The sequence below is a fragment of the Lethenteron reissneri genome, chromosome 40, assembly GCF_015708825.2.
Source record: "Lethenteron reissneri isolate LAM-NWPU_2019-01 chromosome 40, ASM1570882v1, whole genome shotgun sequence".
NCBI classification, from domain to species: domain Eukaryota; kingdom Metazoa; phylum Chordata; class Hyperoartia; order Petromyzontiformes; family Petromyzontidae; genus Lethenteron; species Lethenteron reissneri.
The window spans coordinates 12,351,837-12,378,380 of record NC_083818.1 but is presented as its reverse complement, the minus strand read 5'-3'; the positions used below and the strand labels follow the sequence as shown (position 1 = coordinate 12,378,380).

The 26,544-nt window shown below is 53.2% G+C and overlaps 2 protein-coding genes across 3 annotated transcripts; both read left to right on the top strand.

Annotated features, from left to right (window-relative positions):
- Positions 1–310: 310 nt before the first annotated feature.
- Positions 311–15,362, top strand: LOC133352512 (zinc finger and BTB domain-containing protein 39-like). Of its 2 annotated transcripts, XM_061568197.1 has the most exons (3): positions 311–503; positions 4,196–4,301; positions 5,109–15,362. In XM_061568197.1, exon 3 carries the CDS (start codon positions 5,162–5,164, stop codon positions 6,740–6,742), a length of 1,581 nt encoding a protein of 526 aa, XP_061424181.1. In that variant the 5' UTR covers positions 311–503; positions 4,196–4,301; positions 5,109–5,161; the 3' UTR covers positions 6,743–15,362. The 2 variants fall into 2 exon arrangements, with proteins under 2 accessions (XP_061424181.1, XP_061424180.1); XM_061568196.1 differs by lacking the exon at positions 4,196–4,301.
- LOC133352373 (ubiquilin-1-like) lies at positions 14,797–26,301 on the top strand. The gene is made up of 12 exons (XM_061567968.1): positions 14,797–14,930; positions 16,792–17,158; positions 18,258–18,412; positions 19,007–19,152; positions 20,087–20,382; positions 20,840–21,001; positions 21,677–21,815; positions 22,350–22,471; positions 22,745–22,828; positions 23,903–24,024; positions 24,243–24,399; positions 24,836–26,301. The coding sequence occupies exons 1-12, from the start codon at positions 14,797–14,799 to the stop codon at positions 24,989–24,991; spliced, it is 2,040 nt and encodes a 679-aa protein (XP_061423952.1). The 3' UTR covers positions 24,992–26,301.
- Positions 26,302–26,544: the final 243 nt, after the last annotated feature.

The window sequence follows — 26,544 nt, the reverse complement described above, 5'->3', positions numbered from 1 at the left end:
GGAGTGAGCAGGTGGGGGGGGGGGAGTGAGCAGGGGGGGGGGAGTGAGCAGGGGGGGGGAGTGAACAGGGGGGGGGGGAGTGAACAGGGGGGGGGAGTGAACAGGGGGGGGGGGAGTGAGCAGGGGGGGGGGGGAGTGAGCAGGGGGGGGGGGAGTGAGCAGGGGGGGGGGGAGTGAGCAGGGGGGGGGGGAGTGAGCAGGGGACCCCCACCCCGCTGGGACTTCCCTTACCAAGATGGCCACAAGGTGCTCGCGGTGACGTCACGCCTGGCGGCGCGAGGAGAAGCAGGAGGAGGCGGAGACGCTGCCGGGGTCCGCGGAGGGAAGCGGCAACACGAGCGCCGTGCGAGAGCGCAACTCCCGTCGCCTGCCCGCCGCCGCCACGGAGTGAACGCCGAGCTCTCACACCTGAGGCGGAGTGAGTATAACTTGCACAGCCGCAGCAGACCTCGTGCGTGAAGCTGCGTGGTGGTTGCAGCAGCAGCAGGGAGCGTCACCGCGGGGTGAGTGCGCGGCGGCGGTGGCGGCCATGCGGGGATCAACTCGCGCGAGGGGAGAGCGACCCGGGGGGGGTACCCGGCACTAAAAGGGGGGTCCTGGTGAGACTCTGGTGGGAGGGCTCGGGGGGAGGGGCTGGGGGAGGGGGGGGGGCACCCGGTGCGACTAAGGGTGACCCTGGAGCTAACAGCAGTCGGGGGAACATGAGACGAGAGTGAAACTTGTGGAACAAGAGACTTCGGGGAGTTCCTAGGCCTGAGTGGGATCTGGGCCTGAAGGGGTCCTGGTGAGCATGCGACGAAAGGTAACCTCGGACTCGGGGTAACCTCGGACTCGGGGTAACCTCGGACTCGGGGTAACCTCGGACTCGGGGTAACCTCGGACTCGGGGTAACCTCGGACTTTCGGCGCCTGGTTGCAGAGGCTCACGGTTCAAATCCAGCGGCCGCCCGGGTTATCACTGTAGGTGAATTGTTGTGGGTGAATTAACCATGCGATGTTACGCGCTCTCTGCTTCCCAGTGAATGATACCGTGGCATCATTCACAGGAGTAGGTAGGCAATTGAGTGCCGGGGTCGTTACGAATTTGCTAAGTTTTAAAATTAGAATATACTGTCCATGCCAATCATTGCCCCCAATTGCATAAAACTTGACAGAACCCCCCAGAAAAAGAGACATGAGACTCGGGCGGCTTTATCCGGCAAACAAGATAATAACTAAACAACAACATTAAATTAAGAATAACAAGTGATGTCTTTAGACATGACACGAAGGGAATTTGGGACCGAGGAAGACCTGACAGACTGGGGGGGGGGGACGTGCCATGGGGTAGCTGGGACAAAGGGTAGCGTGGGGGGGCTTGAGACTAATGAGGGTGACCTGGCCCCATGGGGACCTGGTGCCATGGTGCCTGGTGCCTCGCCGTGTCGGCAGCGACCACCATCCCGCCGGGGCTCTCACTGGGAGACCATTCGACTCACTCGGTTCTTTCTTCATTTGAATCTTGATTTGAAGCTTTCGTGACTGCAGGAATCCATACTCTTTGATTCTTAGACTCACTCGATTGTTGTTTAATGCCAGCTCGTGGTTCTCAGCCCCAGTGGAATTGGTCTCACACAGCTGGGCCGTGGGCCCCAGTAAGAACCGTTGCAACTTGGAAGTGCCAAAACGTTTGTGGTATCATTACTTTATCTTCTTTAGTCGTTCGCCCATTTTCACGTCTTTGGCTCAAACTCCCTGCATTATGTCCAATCCTGAGCTTTAATTTTCATCGAATCATATCCCCCTTAAATTCAAATCAAGACCCTTAAATTCAGTTTGGTAATTTCTACATTAACTGAATCACAGCATGGCACACAGCTCAATTGTCGCAGAATTTAACTTGGCCATCATATTAGGATGTAATATTTTCTCCTGGTAAGAATCCCGGCCAAGGCTCACAAAGGCCAGTCATATCTGAACTGATCTTTATTCCCCCTCTACCAACCCGCACTAACCAACATAGTGAAGTATGGTTAAACAACCCTCACGACCCTGATAGCCGTAGTGATCACTGGCGGAGCCAGTGGGGGGGGGGCACGTGCCCCCCCCCCCCCACGATCCGATCTAAATCCCTCATTTCGATCGGATCATTGGTGTTTATTAGTAATACATTGGCATTTTGTGACCCCCAATGCCACCGTGTAGCATATTATTACGTGCCAGGGACTCTATGAGATGATAGGACAATAGTCTGAGTCCATAATTGGCAATAAGTAACGGCAAAGCGGTTATAAGTGACTCAGAATTGTGCGCAGTTGCGTATACAGTACACGACTTCCCTGAAGGCATTCACCTTCAGCGAGCGCGATGCCGATCACACAACGCGGTTCGAATTCGACCCTCGATCGATGGCTGCGCCATCGCCGCACACGCGTCAAATAAAAAGCAAGAGAGAAGTCCTTACTTGTTAACAACTCCTCTATCATTTATCATTGCTGAATGGGTTGCCACCCCCTACCTGAAAATCCTGGCTCCGCCATTGGTAGTGATTATTGTTACACAGCAGTTAGATGTAGTAAATTAAAGTAACCGTTTCATTGCTCTGTGTTATTATATTACTGTAGTATGGGATTGTTCATATTAGTGCCTTCACAGTTATAACATCAAATATATTATGCCACTTCAGGTGGTAGGGTCGTTTGAAATACCTGTTTAAAAAAAGCTCAAACGAATTGGGTTTGCATGAAGTGGATGATGGTAATCTATGGGTCTTCTGTGTTAGTCAATGGGTGTCTTAACCTCCATTTCCCTTCTAATAGCGTCTTTGTTGTCGCTTTTCAACGCCTGCCTACACCATCTAATTCTCGCCTCCTTTGCCTTGTCTGGAATATTAGTAAATCCCTTATAAGGCAATAACTTATTAATTCTGTCGCATTTTCCTTGACGTATATCCAACTTCCATCTCAACATTCTCATCTCTGCACTTTCAAGTGAGCGTTCTCATTGAGAGTCCGTAATGCACGTACATGTGTTCATCATAACATGTTTCTGCTTTTTCCCTTCGTACTTTATTGTTGTGCCACTCTTTTCCTGCTCAAAAGTGCTGATTGTAGCTCACTGCACCCTCCCTGTGGTGACATTGATGGGGTCAAATGTTGTCGTGGCATTTGGCCCAGGGTGTGGGTTCGGACTGTGAGCCTGAGAAATATCAGACTCACAGCTGCACGTGTTTTTTTTTTAAGTGCCTTTCCAAGTCAGCTGATCCGGGTTGGCTCATTGAAGCCAGGCAACTTTAACGCATGAACGCTCTTAATCTGGGCTCTGAAAGGGGTTCCAATACGCAAAGTGTGCGATGTCAAGTCCAAGTGTCCTGTCCAACTCCACGTGATTTCATTCCAGGGATCCCATGCCTCAGCTGCATGAAGCCACAAGTAGTGGCACTCCAGAGGATTTCACATTTAACTTGATTCTTTGTCTTCCGATTTGAAGGGAATCTCACGTACACGCCTTGTAGTCGGGGCCCAACAGTGGACGCCTCGCACAGTGTGTGGATAATTCACTTGGTATAATATGGGATACGTGTTTGCATGCTGAATTGTAGGTTAGTGTTACACCGTAGGGCCTTTAATAATGCAGTGTTGATGTGTGGTGTGACGTCTGGTGCTGTGTCATGGGGCGTTTGATGTTGACGCAACGATGTCAGCTGCCTCATGTTTTAATCAGTTCAGGTCTTCAGAGCTGTGGTCATCTGAACCAATAGATGTTTGATGATAGTTTTAATCTAATGATGTATTTGATTGGCAGTGCGTCCTTCACACCTGTTCCAAACTCACCTTGGTGGAAAGAGCACAGTTGCTCATTGCGAGTGGAGTCGGGTTTGTATGATGTCGTTTATTTACCAAGGAAAATCTACAAATCTCAATTCTCTTTTTTCAGGAGGGTACTGCTCCATTGGGATGTATGGCCAATCCTATGCATGAGCGTTTGGCTTCACATGAGACCAAACTGGAGTATCCGGAGGACCTAGATGTTGGTAAACAGGGCAGCTGTGTGTTAATGTAAATCTCTCTCTGCTTAGAATTGTCAGAACCACAGCATGGAGTTTGGCTCTTAACTGATCTCCCCCTCCTGTAGGAACCTCCCCAAATAGAGAGGGGAATGTGATCGTCACGCTCCTCCTCGGTGCCCGTAGCCGGGGCCGAAGTGTCGGTTCACAGGGCACGGCAGCGGTGTCTGTAAGGCACACCGCGCACTCTGCGTGAGAGCGACCCACCACCACGGGAGACTCCCACCACTAAAAAAGTCGCCGTATTAATCAAGCAGGTGAGAGCCTGTTGAGATGACAGGACGGACGGGTCTGCTTTTCAAGGGAGACCTACATGCTGGGAACACCACAGGTCCGCACAAGGGAGAAGCCATTGCTGAAACAAACCCAGTGAAGCGTTTCATCAGTAACACTAATTCACCGTGCAAATGGTACAAAGACCGAGGTAAAAACAGGCACCTTAGATCTCTCTGTATAGCCACCTTAACCTGCATGAATACAGGGCCCTACAGTTGGGAATTTCCACACTAATTAAGCAACATCACAATGTCTTTCTAAAGAATCCTAACGGTCAGTTATTGTAGTTTCAGCAAATATGACATTTATGCAATATTAAGAACAGTGAACAAGGTATGTCTATTTGAATTACTATCCGAATTGGGTGATGCACCGTGCGTAAGTAAACAAACACTTAATTATACTAATGGTCACCCACATCTTACAAGCGTCCTAATCGTTTACCGCTGTCATGTTCATGTTCTTAATGGTACACACTGCCCTTATGTGGACATCTTGTCTCTTTGACATCCAGCTTTCAAGTGGCGTAGTTCCATGTGTCCATCATTAGTTGCACGATTTTCATTTAGGCAGCCTGCACGTTCATTGGTTCCTGCTGTAAAGATAAGTTTGCTTATGGTGTTTAATAAACGGTTTGACGTGCATAGCTGTGACGCCAGTGAGACTCCCTGCCTTCTGCATCGTTGTAGCCCCGTGTGTCCCATGACCCAGGTGTCTCCACTTCCTCCTCCTCTGTTAATCTGCGTCTTTGTGTGCATCCTGTCACCGTTCTCGATGACATTTGGCAGAGACGCCGACAGAAACGGGTGCGGGTCGATGTGGTGAAGCGGAGCGGGTAGCCATGGCGGAGGGAGCAGATGGAGCGGAGGAGGAGACGTTCCAGCTGGCAAGCAACAAGCAGCTCTCGGACTTGCTGCGCGAGCTGTGCGAACTGCGGGAGCGCGGCTCCTTCTGCGACGTGGTGGTAGAGGTGCAGAGCTGCCGATACCTGGCGCACAAGGCCGTGCTGAGCAGCACGTGCCGCTACTTCCGCAGCCTCTTCCTCAGCGCGCCCTGCAGCAGCATGGGGCCCTTCGTGGTCGACTTTCTCTCGATCCGTACCTTCGAGCTCATCGTCGACTTTATCTACAAGGGCCAGATCCGCGCGAGCCGTGATGAGATGCGTGGCCTTTACTGCGCCGCTCTCGACCTGGGCCTGGAGTGCCTGGAGGATGCTTGCCGGCCCTTCAAGTCCGAGACGGACGACTGGGGGGACGGCAGCCCCGGCGGCGAGTCAGACGAGGGCTCCGATGTCAGGATGAGCGTCGTTGAAATGCAGCGAGCGGAGGAAACGCAGGAGGCGCCGACGGCGGCTGTGGATCTGAGCGGCCGACAGGCGTGCGCCACCGTCACCGCTACCACCACCATCAAGCATCGGATGTGGAACAGGGAGCTACAGGTGGCCGCATGTCGCAGCGTACCCAGAGACCTAGGGGGCGACGCCGCCGATGCCAGCACCCCGCTCCTCCTCGACGTCAAGGAAGAGCCCTTCTCGGCCTCAGAGAACGGAGACGACGACTGCAACGGTGACTACAACGGCGCCTCCGCGGAGACACCGCCGCCAGGCGGGGACAGCGCGGCGCCGCCCGCCGGCAATGGCACCGCGCCGCCCTACGCGATCCTGGGCGGCAGCGGTGCCGGTTTCGGCGAGGAGCTGCAGTGCCAGGCATGCGGGGAGTTCGTGGGCGAGAACGACACGTCCCTGCGCGAGCACGCGCGCGCCGTGCACCTGGATCGCGCGACGCTCAGCTGCCGCGTGTGCGGAAAAAAGTTCAGTCTCCTGAGCAACGCCATGCAGCACGTGGTGGTGCACACGGGCATCGCCGTGCTGCAGTGCCACGACTGCCGCCGCCAGTTCGTGTCGGAGACGCGCCTCAACCTCCACCGCGAGCATCACTGCAAGAAGCTGAAGCAGCTGCTGGCGCGGGGGGGGGGCGAGGCCGGGGGCACGCCCGGCCGCGCGAAGTCAGCGTGGGCCGCCGACGAGGCGGCAGCGGCGGCGGGGGAGGTGGTGGCGTGCCGCACCTGCGGCATATCGGTGCTTAAGACAATGGCGGCGCTGCGGGAGCACGCGCGGCTGCACGTGGACACGGTGTCGCTGGTGTGCGGCGTGTGCGGCCTGCAGTCCACCTTCCTCAGCAACCTCATCAAACACGCGCTGCTGCACGTGGGTGTCTTCCTCTTCATGTGCGACGCGTGCGGGAAGAGGTTCCCCGTGCGCTGTCGCCTGCATGAGCACCAGAAGAGCGGCTGCCGCGCCCTCAATGCCAGCGCCACCACCTCCTCACTCGGAACCCCGGGGTCATTCGACGAAGACATCTCGATCCTCGATCACCTGTCCCTCCCCACCCCTGTCCCACTCCCCCTGCCCCCACCTGAGTGATTCAATCAATGAAGATGAGAGTGAGTGTGCGAATGGAGTGGTGGGTGCGTGAGTGAATGAGTGTGATTGTGAATAAGTGAGCTAGTGAGCATGAGAAGGGAGTTGTGGGTGAGTGAGCAAAGGGTTGGTGTGTGTGGATAATGTCGAAGTTAGGAGTATCTATGTTCAGTAGCCAATGGGTCCCATGACTTCTCATAATTAAGGTGGCCCCATCGTAACACTTGCCCCTCTCTCCAAAAGTAGGAATGGAAGGTGTCCTGCCTTTACTTGACCCTGCAAGGAGTCTTCCCGGCGAGTGGGTTTGAGGGGAGCGTGACCGTGTGTTGTGCGGTTCTATTCAGCGGGTGTATCGTTCGGTTGGTTCCTCTCATGCCGAGGTTTGAGAGTCGAATGGGCGTGAGGTTTGGGAGTCGAACCGGCGAGAACTAGCTCATGACCCGAGCTGGTTGCACCAAATGCGATGGTAAATGGTGCAGATATCATTCGGTGTCTGTCCATCGTTGGTTGGAATATAGCGACGCATCGAGTCGCACGCTCGTGACGCGTGTATCTGCATTGAATAGCACTCGTGAGAATTTGTTATTTACAATTTCAGAAAATGAAATATCCAAATGAAATCCTGATGTTACATTCAAGGTAATAGCATGAACAACAAAACTACAAACAAGACCGAAAAAGTTTAACACATCGGCTTTCGCGACCACTATCATCATAATAGTAGCAGAACACACGTGCCAACAAGGACACACAATTGATTTTGATAATGTTGAAGTTCTGTGCAAAACTAGCTACTACTGGCCAAGACTAATTAGAGAATCTATCGAAATTGAAAGAAAAATAATTTTAACTGTTCGGATAGCTACCGCCTTGGTACTGTGTGGAAGCGAATCATCAAATAATACATTATTTAAATGTATTCCTACGAAGGGCAGCATACTTCACTAGGGATTACCGTTGGTACGGCTATTTTAATAAACACAATAGACAGGAAGGACAAGATCAAAGGGCTCGCATAATGCACATGCATAATGTACGTTGCCTCAGTAATCACCCCCCCCCCCACCACTTTGCTCAAGAGCGCAAAAGGGTGGTCACCACATCTACGCCTCTATATTAGGAACGAAACAGGTGGACTTCTCCACAAATCTGGCTGTCGCCTAATGAAGCTAGTTGTAATTACTGGCGAAACGTCGTACTCAGATTGTAAATGTTGTGGCTTGGCTCTCCATCACACCAGTGGTGCTGTACTCGTGACGAATTTGCACGTTCTGTTTACGTGACAACCCTTACTAGTTAGCTGTGTCGGGTGGTGGCAGGTTTTAACGACACATTTATATATTTACGCAAAATAACCCAAAGACCAAAAAAAATGAGAATACAAATGAGATGTTAAAAATCAAACCAAAAAGAATCGACTTCAAACTGTGCCCCAGAATCTCGACAATTCATTGGATCGCTATCAGATAATCCCTTAAACTCCTGCCTCCCAATTTGTTGGACACTGTCACATGGACGTTTGAAATTCAAGCGTAGATTTTTGTTCACAGGCAGTTTGAAAATTAGGTTACGGCATTTGTGTTATTGGCCGGCCTGAGGTCACGTTGGTTTAAAATAATTGGCAGCCAGCTTTTATTGTTATTCCCATGCCAAGATGCAGTGGGATTTTATGAAAGGGAGTGTGTTATTTATTTCACATGTAGAGTTGATCGCACGTGCCGTCGCGGTATTTTCAAACGTTAAGAACAGCGCTGTTTTTACCAAACTGAACGCAAGTCACTTCGCTGTGCGCCCGAAGCCTTTGCCGCACGCAGCACCGTGGTGCACGCCGGCGTGTGGCCGAGTCGGGACTCCGCTCTCTGCCCCAAACTCACGCCGCGTTACGGTTCTCATCCCCCCTGCGACGCGATGATTTGCCACGATTCGAGGTCGCGGTTAAATCAAAACCTTTTAATTGAACCGCGACCGTTGTGGCAAATGTGCTGTCTATAGCTTCCGGTATCTGCAGGGTTTATGTGACACTGTATACAAATCAAAACGTATGCGTGTGTCGTGAGCATGAGGAGCGGTTGTAATCGTTGAGCCGGTGTGTGGGTACAAGCCAAGTGGACCCCTTCCCGGCTCGCCTCGTCTCCGAGAGTGGAGTGGCTGGCTCACTTCTCACCAACACTAACACGACGCTACTTTACCTCCTGGTAATTGTGATCATGGTCATATTTTACCCGTACAGTTGCTGCCTCTCGCTTTCCGTTCTAATTTATAGTGGTCACTTTCAACATATGGTCCGTTAATTTGAGGTCTGCTCTCGCAGTCGTCATGAGCAGGATGTGTGGTTTGATTGACAGCGGTGGCTGCTGCTGCTGCATCTGTCCTGCGTGCAGCAAGGAGGTTTCTGGCTTTTTTGAGCATTCTCCCCTCGAATGTGGAGCGTTTATCTGGACACTGTGATTTTGTTAAACTCCTAAGACTGCGAGGTTCTCCTGAATGAATTTGTTATCATGCTCATACAGAATGTGATTTTTTGAGAGAGGGGTGGTCGTGACGGTGGGCTAGTGGTGGCCGGGGCCTTAGTGAGGCACCCAACCTGTGTCTGTGTTTCCCCCCTGTGGCTGGCAGGTGTTGTAGGGGAGTGGGGACAAGCGGCCCGAGTGCTCACCCTCTATGCCTGTTGCACACGGTAATGGTTTCTTCACCGCCACTTAATCAATCGTGCCGGTTATTACCAAAGTGCGCCGCCGTCTGCTGTGTAGAGGATGTTAAAGATCCTGCGATATCGTTGGTCAGATTGAGCCACCCTGCGCTGTGTAGCAGCCAAGATGTTAACCGAGGTTATAGAAATCTCGATCGCGTCAGTGTCATTTGTTGCGTCCGTTAGCGAGACGAATTTGCACACCCTTTTAAACACTACCTGTTGTGACGTTTCGCGACGGACTCGCAGTCGGCACTTTGACCAGATACCTGGGAAAGCATATACCTATGACGCCTGTTGAAATATGCACCTACTTATTAACTCGTGTAAGAGGCAAAACATGCATTGGGGAAAATGATGTTTTGTGGTTGATGTTGTAAATCGTTTAGCCGTTAAAAAAGATAATTCCAGCTTAAATCTTTATACGTTTGGCACTGCAAAGGAGCTGGCCGGAGTTTAAACGTTGGTGAGACGTGCAGAGGGTGGGAAGGGGGGGGTGCATTTCGCAAGCAAAAAAACATGAAGCCGACAACACTTAAACCCGATCTGAAGAATGTAGCGAGGCAGAGATCGATTCCTAGAACGTGCTGGCTGGGTCACAGTGCCACTATCGGGGGCGGCAGCCACTAGAGATATTTTCCCGCAATGACCAAAGCATACTACACGGAGACATTCAAGAGCCTGCGCCGCGATTAAAAAAATGTGTGCTTCTATTAAATGTGAATCTTAGATTAAGTGTAATTCTACCCACCATTCTAAATGGGTGTTGCTATATAACTGCGGTTCCCAGGTCTCCCAGGCTGCAGACGAGGTGGTGTTCCTCGTTGTGTCGTGACTTGGGCAGTGAATCCCGGCCTGTGGCGCCTGTCACAGCTGTTGTTAGGTCCTCGCTGACCTTGCCGTCTACGAGCGGACTGTGTTGATGCCCAAAACAAAAGCAGTTTGGCACCAAACTTTACCAGGGCTCATGAACGCACGCACGTGTGCACTCGCGTTCCTTGTGTGGGAAGCGGCAGTGCAGCGGTTAGCGTGCTGCGCTCCAAAACCAGTGACCCCAGTTCGATTCCCGCTCATGGCCAACACCAGTAACGATTATCTGAACCAGTCCTGAGCCTCCCCTATGTTGACTCAGCCTTAAATGAGTACGACATGTAGTACAAAGGTGGCCGGGCGTGGTGCTGGAAACCCACCTCGTGTGCTGTGCCAGCCTTCGGAGGTGCTCGCTAACAGCACTTGCCCCAACAGTCTGTTATGGTTCGGGGGAATCTATGTTTTGTGTCCCTCATGTGAGAACCTTGGGCTCATTTCACCTTTGAACCAGTTTCTTTTTGAAAGTGTAAATCGTGGATATGTGTATATATATCGTACCTCAGTCTAAAGGGGACATACATTTGTATAAAAGTGCAGGTCTTAGCTACATGGAATGTTGACTGGAAACAAATGAGATGGGTTTTGTTTTTAAGGTTAAATGGAAAAAACCCCTTGCGCAGTTTTTTAGAGTGTGTGGTTCAGGGTGTGATGGCGTGTTTTTGTTAAATCATGTTGGGGGTAATGTACAGTGCCGAGAAAAAGTTTGTGAACCCCTTAAGATGTTCACATATTTTACATATTTCAAGCCTAAAATGTTATTAGATCTTAATATAAGTGCTAATAATAGATAAAGATAACCTGATTAAACAAATGACACAAACATGATAGTCCTTCAACATGTATTTATCTTCATAATAACCGTTTTTGGGTTAGATCGCGTTATTTATAAATGTGTCGTAACCCTCCACCACCCGACACGGCCAATCAGCAAAAAGTATCACGTTGACAAAAGACATAGTTCACTACTTTAGCCCACCTGGTGTGTTGAAGAGTGAAACCACAACATTTACCATTTTTGAGTAGCACGACGTTTCACTGGTAATTGCATCCAGCATCATCGGGCAATTCGCCAGCCTACGTGTTAAAATGTATTTATCTTCAAATGATTCTCTATGATTCTACATTCAATAACCATGTGTGCACCTTTAGATTCAGTAACTGGTGAGCAGAAATGACTGCAACTAAGCGTTTCATGCAACCTTTGGTCAATCTCTCACATCGGATTTGAGGAATTTTGGCCCATTAATCCTCACAGAAGTCCTTCAACTCGGTGACATTTCAGGATTGCCTTGCACGGACAGCTCGTTTCAGGTCCTGCCACAACATTTTGATGGGGGTTTAGGTCCTGGACTTTGACTAGGCCGTTTTAAAACGAGAAATGTCTTCTACAACCATTCTTTGGTAGATCTGCTTGTATATTTAGTATCAGTGTCTTGCTACAAGACACACTTTCGGTTCAGCTTCAGCTCACGGACGGATAGCCTCACATTCTCCTCTAGAATCTTTCAGTGCAACGCAGAATTCATGATTGTGTCAAAGGTGCAAGCCGTCCAGGTCCTGAGGCACCAAAGCAGCCCCAAACCATCACATTCCCACCACCATGCGTGACGTGTTCAAGTTATTCTGTTTGAAAGCAGTGTTTGGTTTTCGACAAACAACGTTTCTCACTGAGGCCAGGCAGTTCTAACTTTGACTCGTCTGTCCAGAGAGCATTGTTTCAGAAGTTTTGTGGATCATTTGTGTGCTCTTTGACGAACTTCAGACGGGCAGCAATTTTCTCTTTAGAGAGCGGTGGTTTTCTCATTGCTATCCTTACATGAACACCTTTCTTGTTCAGTCTTGTTCTGATAGTTGAGTCATGAACACTCACAGCCAAGCCTGGGAGTGGCCTGCAGATCCTTGGATGTTTCTCTGGGGTTCTTTGTGGCTTCCTTGATTTTCTGGGTAGAGTAACTGTGGCCTTGAACTGTATCCATTTAAAGACTATCTGTCTGAGTGGATTGGTGGAGTCCCAAATCCTTAGAAATGGGTTTGTAACCCTTTCCGGACTCATGAGCATCAATAACTTTTTTTGAGGTCATTGAGATTTTTTTGGAATTGGTTGATATAAACCCTATTGGATTTTTAAGAAAAGACTGGGTTTTGATTCAAGAAGACTATCATGGTAAAACTATGGAATTTCCATAATTATCATTGGGGTTCACAAACTTTTTCTCGACGCTGTAGCTCATCTATGCTGTACAGTCTACGGTGGTGACATCGGGCCCCATCTATGTCTAGAAGGTTGTGCTGCGGCCACGATGGAGAAAGTTGTCTTGAGATGAGGCCCAGGGGTGATGGACGCCGATGTTGGATGAAGGGTGCAGGTGTTTGGTGTGGGTGAGAAGCGTGGCCGTTGAGCGAGTGTTGGGTGAGGATTTCGCTCTGGGTATTGGGTGAGGCTCAGGTGAGGGATACAAGTGTTGAGTGAGGCTCACAGGTGACTGATTCTGTGTTTACCGCAGAATCAGCGTATGCGGTTCTTCGAAACTTGCTGCGCTCTTCTGTGGGGTTGTAACAATCCACCACCCGCTGTATGGTTCATTGAACTGTGCACGATCTGTCTTGTGACAATACATTTTCCCCATTGATGTGCTTGTAGATTTGATCGTGGCTGCAGCCTTATCATGAACTTATCACTTGGACTATTCCCAAATCGGAATTGATATAATGTAATCCGACACGCATGCTGCCTCGTGACCACAACGATTACATTGCAGTCAATTAATCTTAGATATTGCTACGTCCCTATTTTTTATGATTTGCAAGCCCAGGTGGTCTAATCATGTTTGACTGCTTGTGATCACATGGTGAGATTCTCCGTGAAGCTCAATCGGACAACATGGTATTGGTGTTGGGATTGAATCCAGGGACGCCTCCTTGATGAGCGGCTACTTTCAATCACCGAGCATCCAGATATTGTGAGATACGGGCATTCAAGGAGGTCTGAGGCACAGGGTGGATTAGGCTCTCGTGCCCCAGGCTACTGAGTGCAGGCCAGAGTGTGGGTACCGGGCAGAGGCTCGTGTTGTCAGCTGCTCGTTCGTGTTCCCTCGGCTGATTTCGAGTGACGTTCGTTGTCAAGTCTCTCTGAAAATTTTACCGTCGCCCATTTTACGTCAATATTAAAGTTAAGTCGTTCATTTCGGATGAGTGTGGCGGGTAGCCTTGAAATAGCCCATTCCTATGGTGGGACAAGTGCAACGATAGGAAAGTCACAAACAAAATGGTTCTTAATCTGTCAACCCCAAACCAGGATTTGTGCTTGCAACCTTCCAATTGCAAACTGCTTGCTCAAACTACTTCTGAACCTGGCCTTATGTATTCTAATTATTAATGCTGTTAACATCCCGTTTGTATCCCCCATCGTGTCGGATTGACTGCGCGCGGCTGCCTGAGCCACGTCACACTGCAGACATGTTTTTAACAACTCTGGCAGCGGGAGACCATGCAGTTGGTGTCACAAATAGTAAGTTCTCTTTCACGCAGCAAAACGTGTTCTCCTGGAACCAAGTTCAACCGGCGATTCTGACGGGTGACTTCTTCCCTGGGCTCAAGGGTTTAACGTCTTTATGAGTATGGACACTGATTGAAACTGAAATTCTCAACTTGAATGCTTTTATCTTGTTTGAGTTAAATTATTGTTATATTATAGGGCCTTTGTCTTTTTGATTGTAACTTCAAACGTTTTCAAGGTGTGCGTCTTTGGAGACTGCAAAGTCGTGCCTCCTCGACGCCAGTGTCTGTGCTGGGCTCGCGAGGCCGAGCGTTGGCGAGGAGCCGGGCAGCGGCGACGCTCGGCAAACGCTCTCGCTCCGCTGCATGGAGGGCGTACGGCATGCAGCGCGCTTGCGCACGCGCGGCTCGCGATGGCTGCTAGCGTCACCTTGAGCAGGTGACGCAGTTCATAACGGAGAAGAGACACAAAGCGGTGTCGCCAGCACCTCTCCTCATCGACAGATTCATCTGGGCACTGGAGAACCCCACGTGTCTGTGGCGATGGGAGAGAGTGTGGTGTGGATGGTTGGCACAGACAGTCCCGTCATCACTGTGAATTACGCGAAGCTGCGTTTGAACGCGTGAGGTTTTTTTTCTTAATCGCGCAGGGCGTCGGTCTTTTGCTCATGTATTTTGGGAACCATTTCAACAATCTTACAGCCCTTCTGCTGCTTACTGTTTGGGCTACTATGATGGACAGGTTATTTCAGTCTGTATAAAGGCTTTGCTTATGGGTGGTGGTGGTGGTGGAGTGCTGCTTTCAAAGGAATTTTTCCTGATCAAGACAACCGTTCAGCAGGTTCTGAAACATACACCATTTGCTAAGCTCCCAGTGACCTTTATTGTCTGGGCCCATGCTCTGTGTGTGCCTGGTGGCACTAATAATTCACCCCCGTGGAACTGTTGCAACTCACCACGCCAAACATATCGGTAGGTAGCACCGACACATTGAGCACCGGACATGGGAACAGTGACCTGGACCGACGAGTGGCATTACTACGGAGAGAGCGCGAATGTGCTGGGAGCGAGCCCATTGAATACCTCGGACTGGGGACCTGGTGGAGGTGGTGGGGATGAAGAGGTGGGGGAGGCTGTGTGGGAGCCGTGGTGTCGATTGCTCTCCTTTTGTGTGTGCTTGCGTAGCGTTGGCAACATTTTGCTGTAGGTCACTTGTATTTTTGGTGCTTTTAAAACAGATAATAAATGACAATGGACTCCTTTTCGTGGTTTGTGCAGCGTGTTTCTTTGATTTTACAGTAACTGGCACCACTGATTCATTTCAGCCGGGACTATCACAGCAGCCCGGGAATATTGTTTCACACGGAACCACCACATCCAGTATACCACCTCCATGTCTACCAGTGATTCGGAAAATAGATGGAGAATTAATCCTGTAGTTTATTGTTTTCTTTCAACCTATGTGACTTTACCGAAAGACCCAAATAATATAATTCTCTGAACATCGTATTTTGATTTTAAATACTCGCAATTTGCTACCCATGGCCACACCACGGGAAGGGGAATAGTCAATTATATAATGTGGAAGAGCGGGGGAATGAATAGGAAAGGGAAGAGGGAATGGAAGCATGGGAAACAGAATAGGGAGCAAATGTTGCAGAGAGGTGAGGGTAGGGAGGGCCTCGGCACTGCACGGGGCAGGGGATCGTCGGGGGCGACCACAATTCACGTGACACGGGAGGTTTGAACAGATGTCGATGTCCTGTATGGGGTCGTCCATAAATGACGTCACGCGATTTTGGACGATTTTTTACCCCCCCCCCCCCTTCGTCACACGGCGTCACAAAAAGACCCCCCCTCAAATATGACGTCACAACGCTCTGCCGCCCCCCCCCCAAAATAAAACACGCTTCAAATCGCTTTAAACTATTGTCATTGTAGTGCGTATTTAATGTGGCGCTGCACTCTGATGTTGTAGGAGAAAACATTAAAAAGTCTATTTAATTAACTAGAACGTGTTTATGTTTATTTAAAGTTGCGCATTTTGATGTGACGTCACATTTCTCGAACCCCCCTCTCGTCACACATCGTCACAAATGTCTGACCCCCCTACCACGGTGCGTGACGTCATTTATGGACGGCCCCATAGATGGGCATGACCGTACTCTCAGTCTGGAAACGGTGAAGCATTTCATGGGGGGCGCTGACGCAGCGTGACCGAGCTTGCCGCTCGTTGCAGAGGTACGCAGTTCGAGTTCAGAGGCCACCCTGGTTAATACTGCGAGTGTAATAATAACCATCATCTCGCACGCGTCTTCTGCTTCGTCGTGGAAGTTTAGATCCCTCGCGTCATTCGTGAGAGAAGGCCGTGGTGCGTCAGTATCAGGATTCAAATTTTCCGGATTTGAAAATGATCCGTTCTGACTCAATTGGGGTTTCACAGCGAGGGCTGGTGGAGCCACACACACTGATGTTGATGAACTGCCCGTCGCCATCCAGGAGGTGCCATACCCTGGCTCGCCAGGAGAAGGCAGCAGCGCAAGTGGACTGATCTCCATCTGTTCCCATCTGTACGGGGGACATCGCGTGGCACCCTCGCGCAAGGCGTGGGGTTTCTCGGTTTCCTTTTTACGTGAATAATAAACTCGTTATTAATTTGGCTGAAAACTTTATTAAAACCCCAATGCAGGACCCTCCTTAAAGTTTGGCCTTGCCAGATAAATAAGTATATTATTATTACAATACCAATCATCCCGCCAGGCAGACTAATGCCCGCTTAGAGCTCAAGTGCTGAGTCGCCACACAGGGACAGCTGCCACCGGGGGTGCCCTTTCAAGCGTGTTGAGATGTAGTGAGACGGGGGGGGGGGGGCTCTGGCTAACAACTCATTCTCATGATTCAATCATCTCGCAATGTGCTGGCTGGGGAGGGAAGGAGCGAGGCCTGGAGGGGCGGGGACCCTGCATCGACCCACGCGCACTCGGCTCGTTCACTGAAGAGTCATCCCAGTCGCCCTCCGACGAGTCCCCGACGCGGAGCGCAGGAGACATCGCCAGCCGGCAGACCAAGGCGGCCGGGTGTGGATGCTGCCTCCCCCCCGCCCCCCTCGTGTGCCGGGCCGGCCTCGGCTGGCGCCTTCACCGCTCACGGCACTTGCCCCTGCAGCCTGCGAGGGCTACGCGGGGGATCTTTGCGTTGGGGGCGTTGGGGCGGTGCCTGGGCCCGGAAGAGACGGGGGACGAGGGGTGCTGGAGGCTCCTCGGCTCGGCATGGAGGCGGCGGCGGCGGGGTCGGTCCGGGTCGCGGTGCGCGCGGCGCGGGGTCGCCACGAGGTCACGGCGCCCGGGGCCTGCACGGTCCGCGAGGTGCGGCCCCCACCCCGCACCCCGGGGGCGTGCGGTTCCGACGTTCCGCGCCCACTGCCACTCTCAGTCGCCCTTTCTTCACTCGCTCGCTCGCCCACTCCACGATTTTGCTCATTCGCTCATCCACTTCTCTCATTCACTCGCCGATTCGTTCACTCGCTCGCTCGCGTATTTACTCATTCGTGCCACCACCCGTGGAGTTTTCACGCAATTCGCTCATTTGTTCAGTTCACTCACTCCCCTCGCTCGTATTCACTCTTGTCGTCAATGCGTCGACTCATTTACGTATTGCATTCGCTCATTCTGTTGCTGCTTCTCCCGTGCGAGCATCTCCGTCGCGTTTCCATCATCCTCACGCCTGTCTCTGCATTCGTTGGCTCAGGGTATTTAATCGCCCCCTTAAGATGCACTAATTAACTGACTCCACTTGTTCAGTCTCTTATCAGTCTAATAATGTTATCATCTTGACTTAAAGCTTTCGTGACTGTAGGAATTCATATTCGGTGGGTCTTTAGGTAACGTCACCTCACCGTACCGAAAGATCCAAATAAAATGTGGTCATCCACGCACTCATTAAAGCACATGCTCACGCAGACTCACCGCCTACTCCGGCTCTCATCATCATCATCAGTGCCACGGGGTCTTTGACGTCCCTGCAGGCTCTACCCTCGCTCAATGTCTCAATGTCTCCAAGCCACAGCCTCTCCCTGACCAAACGAGCACTGCGCGCGTCAAAACTCCACGTTCCCATGGCGAGAGTCAATCCATCCATAGGATCGCCCACCTTTGACCTCCCAAGAAGCGGTGTTTAATTTTAATTGCTCTGGATGTGGTGGAGCAGCGGCGCAGTGGCTAGCACTGCCGCTCCAAGTAGCCGGCATCAGTGGCGATTATTTAAACCAATGCTGGGCCTCCTCTAAGTCGACTCAGCCGTAAATGAGTACCTGGTGAGGTATTTAAGCGCCACCGATGGGGAGACAAAGGTGGCCGGGCCACACCAGACCCGTCGTGCACCGTGCAGGCCTTCGTGGTTGCTCGCTGCAGGCGCTCGCCGTAACGGTCTGCGTGGGCTACACGGGGCACCTTTATCTTTGTGCAGTTCAAGACGGAGTTTCTGGCGCCGCGCTTCAAGGCGCCGGCGGAGCAGCTGGTGCTGATCTTCGCCGGGAAGATCCTCAAGGAGGGAGAGACCCTGGCCCAGCTCGGCATCACGGATGGCCTCACGGTGCACCTGGTCATCAAGAACCCGAGCAGGTGGGGCCCGGGGAGATGTGAGACTATTACGCAACTTCATAATAGTAGTAATGAAGCTGCGATTTGTTAAAGCACGCGCACAATATTTCACGGACATGAATGACTGCGACCGAGATGCGGAGCCAAACTCGTCGCTCGAAAGCTCGGCGAGAGAGGAGGTGGGGGGCCTTTGTCTGTGAAGAGTCGGTGGAGCTCCAGACGGCAGGGACTGCCACGGAGAAACGACGCCTCGGCGTAGAGAGGAGGAGTAGACTGTGAGTTGGGCTGCTGCGGAGAGTTCCACTGCGAGCTGTCGTTCGGGTGACAGGAGAGCCGAGACACGGACGTGTGCGAGTCGAGGCGTGGTTTACCGGGAGACGTGCAGACACGCTGGGGGGGGTTGGACGTGGGGACAGCATCGACACTGTCCACAAGGCTGCATGTATACTTCGAGTATAATGTCGTGGATATTGTCGTGGATACTGCCGTGCTCACCCTCAGTGCTCGCTCGCAGCACCCGCGGTCAGTGCATCCACCCCTCTCATGCAGATGTCCTCTTGCTCCCATACCCCTGCCCCCCTCCTCCGATTTCCTCCATCGCTTTTGTGATGCCAGGTCTGCGTCTGAATCAACACAGCCTTCGGCTCCTTCCGATGCCAACCCCATTGACAGCAGCAGCGCCGACAGCAGCAGCAGCAGCAGCACCAACCCTGCAGCAGCAGCAGCAGGCGGCGTGACGCATCCTGGCCCAGCCCCACCAGGTGAGGCCCTGACCCTGACCAACTTACCGAGTCCGTGAGCATCAAGGGTGGAAGTTCAAGTCCCATGGCCACACGCTGGCTTTGCCAGAGCATTCACATGGGGGCAATGGCTCTAGCCGATGACAAAATGAGTAGGAATGCGTCCGATCTTGTCAGACCTCGGAAGCTTAGCAGGGTTAGGCCTGGACAGCACCCGGAGAAAACCCACGTGTGCGAGGGGGCAACACTGTCTCGTACGGATTGGACCGATGCGATTAGTTCACACATTGCTGTAACACCTTGTCCTGGCAAGCCAGGAGTGTCTCACAGTGCCAGGTAAGAGACCACGTGCACCATAGCCATCACGATCCGGCTACACCCCCTCTACGGTTAGGATTCGGCACCCTCATCGCCACCACCAAGGTTCGGTACCCGGTCAGGGAACACTTTTGTTAGCGGAGCCGTGGTGGTGGCTACGCTGCTGCACGTGGCTGCCTGTAAACCCCCGCTGTGGAGGCAGCGTCAGCAGCGAGGGTTGGTGGACACGCACAGATGTTGTGATGTTGTGAAACTCCCTTTCCGTGGACGTCGAGGGGCCATACTGTGACTCGCTAGGAGAAAGCAGTACAGAAAGTGGGAATAATCGCTATATGTTTCAATCTGTAAGGAGGATAGATGCTTGCCTCCTCGGACAAGCCATAAGATGTCTCCTGGGTTCTCCAGTTTCCTCCCACGAGAATAATAAGCACTGCCGACTTAAAACATAAAAAGTCAGTGTTGCAGGATGCTCTTGATGATGAGTCCTACGTTTCCGCATGGCTTTCCTGGATACATAAATAATGATTACTCCACCTGGGCAATGCAGCTGGGGGCCGCCCGGGCGAGTGTCGGCAGCTGCCGCTGTAATCGGGGACGTTATCTCTTCTCTCTCCGTGCTCTGCATCCCCACATCCAGGTGCGGGGAGCGCAGGGGGCGCGGGGGGGCCGGGCATCCCCTTAGGGATGGGGGGCCTGTGGGGGCCCGGCCTGGAGTCGTGCAGCCTCTCGGAGCTGCAGCGGCACATGCAGCGCCAGCTGATGGCGAGCCCGGAGCTGCTGGCCCAGCTCATGGAGAGCCCCGTGGTGCAGAGCCTCCTGGCGGACACGCGCACGCTGCGCCAGCTCGTCGACTCCAACCCCCACATGCAGCAGCTGATGCAGCACAACCCGGACATCGCGCACATCCTCGCCAGCCCGGGTCTCGCTCGCCAGGTGCCCACAGCACGCCGCATGCGTCACCATATCTCAATCAGCTCACCAAGCCCCCCCCCCCCCCCCACACACTCGCTCGCCACCACACTCATGATCACCGCAACACCATCACCGTGACCCTTGCTATCACCGCAAAACTCACTATCACCGCGACACTCACTACCACCACCACTCACTATCGCCACCACACTCACTATCGCCACCACACTCACGATCACCACAACACTATCACCGTGACCCTTGTTATCACCGTGACCCTTGCTATCACAGCGACACTTACTACCACCACCACGCTCACGATCACCACCACACTCACTATCGCCACCACACTCACTACCACCACCACGCTCACTATCACCACCACACTCACTACCACCACCACGCTCACTATCACCACCACACTCACTACCACCACCACACTCCCGATCACCACCACACTGGGATGCTTGTGAGGCAGACGCTGGAGTTGGTGAGGAACCCGGCGGTGATGCAGTCGATGGCGTGGGGTTCGTTGGGAGGGGGGCTGGAGCCCCGCACCACGGACCCTCCCTCTCCACAGGGACCCCACGGTGGCCCCGACGGTGCCCTCCACCAGCAGGAGCAGGCACCAGCATGGCCGGTAAGATGCTGGGAGGTGCTTGGAGGTGCTGGTCCGCTCGGAACACACCCACAGTGCCGGCACTTGCCCAGAGAGCCGCGCGGTCAGTGCCACAGCCCGGCGATTTGGGGGCAAGAGTTGGGGGGTGGGTTACTGCTGGGCTGTGTGGTGACCACGAGATAGCCGTAAAGCGGATGGATGTTTGAGTGCTGTCCTCTCGTACGTGCGGTGGGTTTCCTCCCAGAAGCCAAATGCCCGTGAATGGAATTTGCCGAACATCCTGACGCAGAGGCCTCCTGCGGAAGAGTATCGTGACTTGATGAGGCTTTCCTGGGTAAACAAACTCTCCACAATCCGGCAAGCTTGTTACGTTTATTACGGGGTTATTTGCACGTGGTCATTGTATCGATCAGAGATTTTTCACGGCTGAATTAAACATCCACGTGCGATGATGTTTCGCCCAAACTGCTTTGAACTTCATCACGAGAAGTCTCAAACCACCGGTGAGGAGGAGGGAGGAGGTTTCTCGGTTAGAACCTGATCGGTACATTGGCCACGTGATTTAACGCAAAACCAGGTATGGATCAGCACTGTTCCTATCGTAAACAAGATTCATAGCTCCCGGCCATCGCGGCGTTGGGCGCGATCGTCAGCCGTGACTTGCGGGCACCGTCCCCCGCCGTGTGTCCGGCACAGGGCGACCAAACGGGCGCTGAGCCGCCCGGCTCCTCCTCGTCCGCTGCCTCTGGCGCATCCGCCGCGACTGGCGTCTTCCCGGGGCTATATCCGACCGGGACATCCGCCCCGCTGGCGCCGGGCACGGGGCTGGAGAGCGGTAGGCGTCGATGAACGTGCCTGCCTGCGCGCGCTCGTGCCGCCACATCTCGTGCCGCCACCGGGCCTGCTTGCGCTGCTCGTGCCGAGTGGAGGCACGTGGGGGAAGAGAGGGGGCGAGCTGCGGCTCCACTTTCCCTGGCCTCACGGGTCGTGAATTTGCCACGATTCCGATGTTTGCATTGTGCCGCTACGTGCCGCTTGGCACAATATCCGACGATCTCGCGATGCATTGCGCGTAGCTCCGGCACACGAGCCAATTTCATTGCTCCATCAACAGACTGGACGTATTCTCGCTCCTTAGGCTGCCACTCCATTGTTAGTCCCGACCTGGCACAACAGAATGCACCTTTATTTATTAACAGTCCTTGTGATATCTCTGAGCTGTGTATGCTACTCTATTGGATGTGTTTGGAGTTGTGCCACATGAGCCTCAACACAAAGGCCACGTGTGTCTGGCTGCTTCACATGGGCCTGAAGCTTTGCGTTCAATAAAAAGCCACAGTGAACTATCCGCCATGTGTGGGCCCTGTAGCGATGCAGGGGGTGATGCAGCAGGTGATGGAGAGTCCACAGCTGCTGCAGAGTTTGATGTCGGCCCCGTACGTGCGCAGCACCATGCACATCCTGGCGCAGAACCCCGAGCTCGCGTCACAGGTGCGGCTCACACCACACACACAGACACACGGGCACCAATACGAACACTCGCACTCGCGAGCGCACACGCACGCACATAACACCGCACGGTTACTGCTTTCTGTACGTACACACACAGCCAAGCTTGCGTACACACACACGCGCTCGTGCACAGATACTCGCACACACACAATAGCCGTGCGGTGGGTGTAGCGGTGATGTCACTACATCGCTGCGCCAGGCTAGGTACACACGCACTCATGCTCTGGCCTTGTCGGTGTTGATCGGTTACAGATGATTCTGAACAACCCGCTAATCGCTGGGAGCGCCCACCTGCAGGAGCAGCTGAGGATGCAGCTCCCGCTCTTCCTGCAGCAGGTGAGGCCTGCGCCCCGCAGCCCACACGCGGGCTCCCGGCCTCGGACAGTCCACGGTGCACTGTGGTGGGCACACCCGCTACACACTCTGACTACACACACCCCATACACACACACACTCTCTAAATACACACCTTCTACACACTGTATATACACTCTGGCTACACACACTCTATACACACACCCAATACACACTCTCCAAAGATACTCGCTACACACACAGCATACATACATACACTCGCTACACACTCACTACACACACTGGCTATACACATCGCAACACACACCCCGTACATACACACATTCTCTAAACACACTCGCTGCACATACTGTCTACACGCGCCCCGTACGCATGCATTCACTACAAATGCAATGATCCCCATTCTACAATCCTGAACAGATTGCTGGGGGCCAGTGCTGTTAGAGAGCACCAATTACAACAGAAATGGCACTAAATGGGGCTGGTGTGACCAGCATCACACCTGGCTGCCTTTGTCTCTGAAGCGCCAGCGTTTCAGAAAGGCTCAGGACCATTTGACGAACTAAGCACCACTCATGTTAGCCGTAGTCAGGAATCAAACTCGCACACCCCATATACACACTAGCTACACATGCCCAACTAAACTCACTACACACACAGGTATATAAAGGACCGCAGAGCTTGCAGGGGAATTTGGCACGGGCTCACCGTATGGGACTGCCTCTCCCGTCTGTCTGTGGTTCCCCCTCTCGCCTTTGAGTCGTTCTCTTCAAGAGCATATACCTGCTGGTGTTGGCGCATTACAAGAGGTGTTGAGTGCATGAGCCATGTGCGCACTGTGGACAATACCACGACGAGTCCGGCGACCAAGGGGAAGAGAAGGCCAAGAGCAGACGGTTGAAGATTCACGGCTAACTCCGTGTGTCTCCTGTGTAGCGGCTGCAGGATCTGGCGGAGGGTAGGAGCGTTGACAATTAGGTGTGGTGTTGGCATCAACGGCTTTGTCCACGATGACATCTTGATCTTGCCCAACAGCCATCGTACCAGGCTAGGTGCAATTTAACACGTGTCCTTCTCCCCCCACCGCGGACCCAGCTGCAGAACCCCAAGCTGCTGAGCTCGCTGTCGAACCCGCACACGCTCCAGGCGCTCATGCAGATTCAGCACGGCCTGCAGACCCTCAACAGCCACGGCGCGGGAATGGTGCCCGCGTACGGGTGAGAGCCAGAGAGAGACAGTCTACGGCTCGCGCGACCCACTCGACCACGCGCCCTCGCCGCCACCACCACCACCCTTGCCACCCTCACCACTCCCTGGTCACGAGTGACAGAGGTGATATCCGTGAGAGGCCAGAGTTGGGTGTGCTCTCAGAGTGACGCCGCTGGTGCCGTGACGAATGAATCCGTGTCCGTGTGTGTCGTACTCTCTCCTCCAGCCTGCTTCCTGGAGGTCTGTTCGGGACGTTTGGCCCACAGATGCCTGCTGCCCCTGCTGCCCCTGCTGCCCCCGCTGCCCCCACTGGGTCGGATGCCCCCTCAGGTTGTCCCCAGCAGCAGCTGCTGCAGCACATGGTGCTCACTGCAGGGCTGCAGGTAACACCGCCAGATTTATTATTGCCAAACTCTCAATGTTAAAATTTGTGCCCACATGTGTATATATCGCATAATAATTAACTTTAACGTATTGTTTAAATGTTATTGTAAAATTTTCTTTCCCGTGTTGTTTTGTTTATGGATTTGGGTCTCCCTTGAGTGTGGTCCCTAACAATGGACGCTACTCACGATCCACAGCCCTTGGGTGAAGGCCGTGCCGCACCTGCCCGGTCATGAACACAGCTCTTGGAGTCCTTTTAGTTTGGTTACTGTGTGCAGCATGTTGGTAATCGTGGTGGTCGTGAGCATACCCCGTATGTTGCTAAGCGTGGTGAATGCACGCCATGTGTTGGCTAGGCGTCGATGTGTTCGTGAACGTGTGGGTGAGTTATTGGTGAGCGCACCCCCCCCCCTCCCGTGTCTGTCGCTTCCGCAGGCTCCAGGACCTGAGCCTCCACGGCTGCAGCAGCAGCTGGATCAGCTGGGAGCCATGGGCTTCATGAACCGCGACGCCAACGTGCAGGCGCTCGTCGCCAGCGGCGGGGACCTGGGCGCCGCCGTCGAGAGGCTGATGAGCCGGCAGCCGTCGTAGGCCCTTGGCCTGCTGTGCCTCCGGTCGCGCTCTCGGACTCCCCTCGTCCTCTCGGACTACCGTCGTGCGCTCTCGTTCGGTCGTGCGACTCTCGGCGTGACGGGCGCACGGTGTAAGGACACGAGCCGCAGAGAACCACGCAGTTACGGGGATTGAGCGAGGTCTGTTACACGCGAGCACTTGGTAGGTTTACCAAAAGTAAAAAGACGATGCTCCTCCCGTGTCGCCTTCTACAGACTCGGGGCAAGTGCTGTTGGCGAGGAGCCGTGATTAAGGCCAGCACAATACACGAGGGGGTGGTGTGACGGCCAGCACTACACTCGGCTGCTTTTGTCTCCCAAGTGGTGATGTTTACACACCACACCGGGCACTGATTTAAGGATGAGTTGGTCTCGGGGAGGCCCAGGACCATTTCTGCTATTGCTCGCCATTGACGTTCGGTGTGGCTGGGAAGTCTGCTGGTGATTTTTTTTTAACTGCTGCCAGAGAATTATGTGATCTGTGCCTTACTCCGAGTGTTACGCCCTCGCATGTGGCGGTGGTGGCTACGGCACGCCTGTAAGCTGAAGGCGAGGGTTGGTGGATCGCACAAACGTTGTGAAACTCCCTCCCTTTGGGTACCACACCCTGGCTCAGCCGGAGACGGCGGCGGTGCAGCAGGATAGTGTTGCCCGCTCACATGCGTGGTATCCTGCCACATTCATTGGCAGATAACACCTTCATATACAGGGAGGACCACAGAACTTGGGCAACTTTTGCCACCTGTTCACCACCCGGTCTTCCTGCTTGTCTGTGGTTCCTCTCACATGCGAGTCGTTCCCTCTGTGCGGGAGCGAGCGCTGCACTGCAAGCTAGGCGGCTTCTCTCCGAATGCTGCTCCCGTTTCATCCCAAACAAAGCAAGAGGCTCTTCAAAAGGAATTTGCCAAACATCACGGTCCAGTTCCCAGCTGTCAATGAGTCTCCAGACTCTTGAGGCTTCTTTCCTGGAGCAAATCATTGTCCAGCGTCGTGTTGTTAAACGCCACGACTCCCTCGTCCCTGAGGCAGGAGCCCGGTTTTTAGTGTTACATGTACCCAGTAAACACGCTACGTTGGGCCACCGTGTGTAAGCTTCCTGTGTGTATACTTTGACTCGAGACGGAACTCTTGCGTTCGCTGTGCGTGATGGCCTGCCGGGGCTGGCTGGGTTCTGACGCCGTGCCGTGGTGCTCGCGGTGGCTGCGAGGCTATTTGATTTGTTGTTGTGTTCGTGCATTAAACCCACGCCAGAGTTCGTCGGATGATGTTCTACTGGTCACCTGTGCAAAAGAGCTTCACATCTCATCGGATTCCTCCAGTCGATATGAAACTTCTGGCTCTGTTTGAGCGACGCGTGCCCGGGAATTGCCCTCCTCCACACCACGTGCTCAAGGATGAACGGCACTTTAGAGATCGATGGTTGCCAATTGTGCCCCATCCGTGACACTGAATGCTCTAGCATGCGATATGCACAAGGGCCATTGCCCGAAACGTCACAGCGTTGTTGACGAGCGTGCTGCATTGCTTGTGCGT

What these genes read in the sequence shown, in the direction of transcription:
- LOC133352512 (XM_061568196.1), top strand. Translation starts at nt 5,162, where the DNA reads ATGGCGGAGGGAGCAGATGGAGCGGAGGAGGAGACGTTCCAGCTGGCA.
- LOC133352373 (XM_061567968.1), top strand. Translation starts at nt 14,797, where the DNA reads ATGGGAACAGTGACCTGGACCGACGAGTGGCATTACTACGGAGAGAGC. An exon ending in GCCCGGGTCTCGCTCGCCAG is followed by an intron (nt 20,383 to 20,839) that starts GTGCCCACAGCA and finishes CTTGTGAGGCAG; the next exon opens with ACGCTGGAGTTGGTGAGGAA. An exon ending in GGAATGGTGCCCGCGTACGG is followed by an intron (nt 24,025 to 24,242) that starts GTGAGAGCCAGA and finishes TCTCTCCTCCAG; the next exon opens with CCTGCTTCCTGGAGGTCTGT.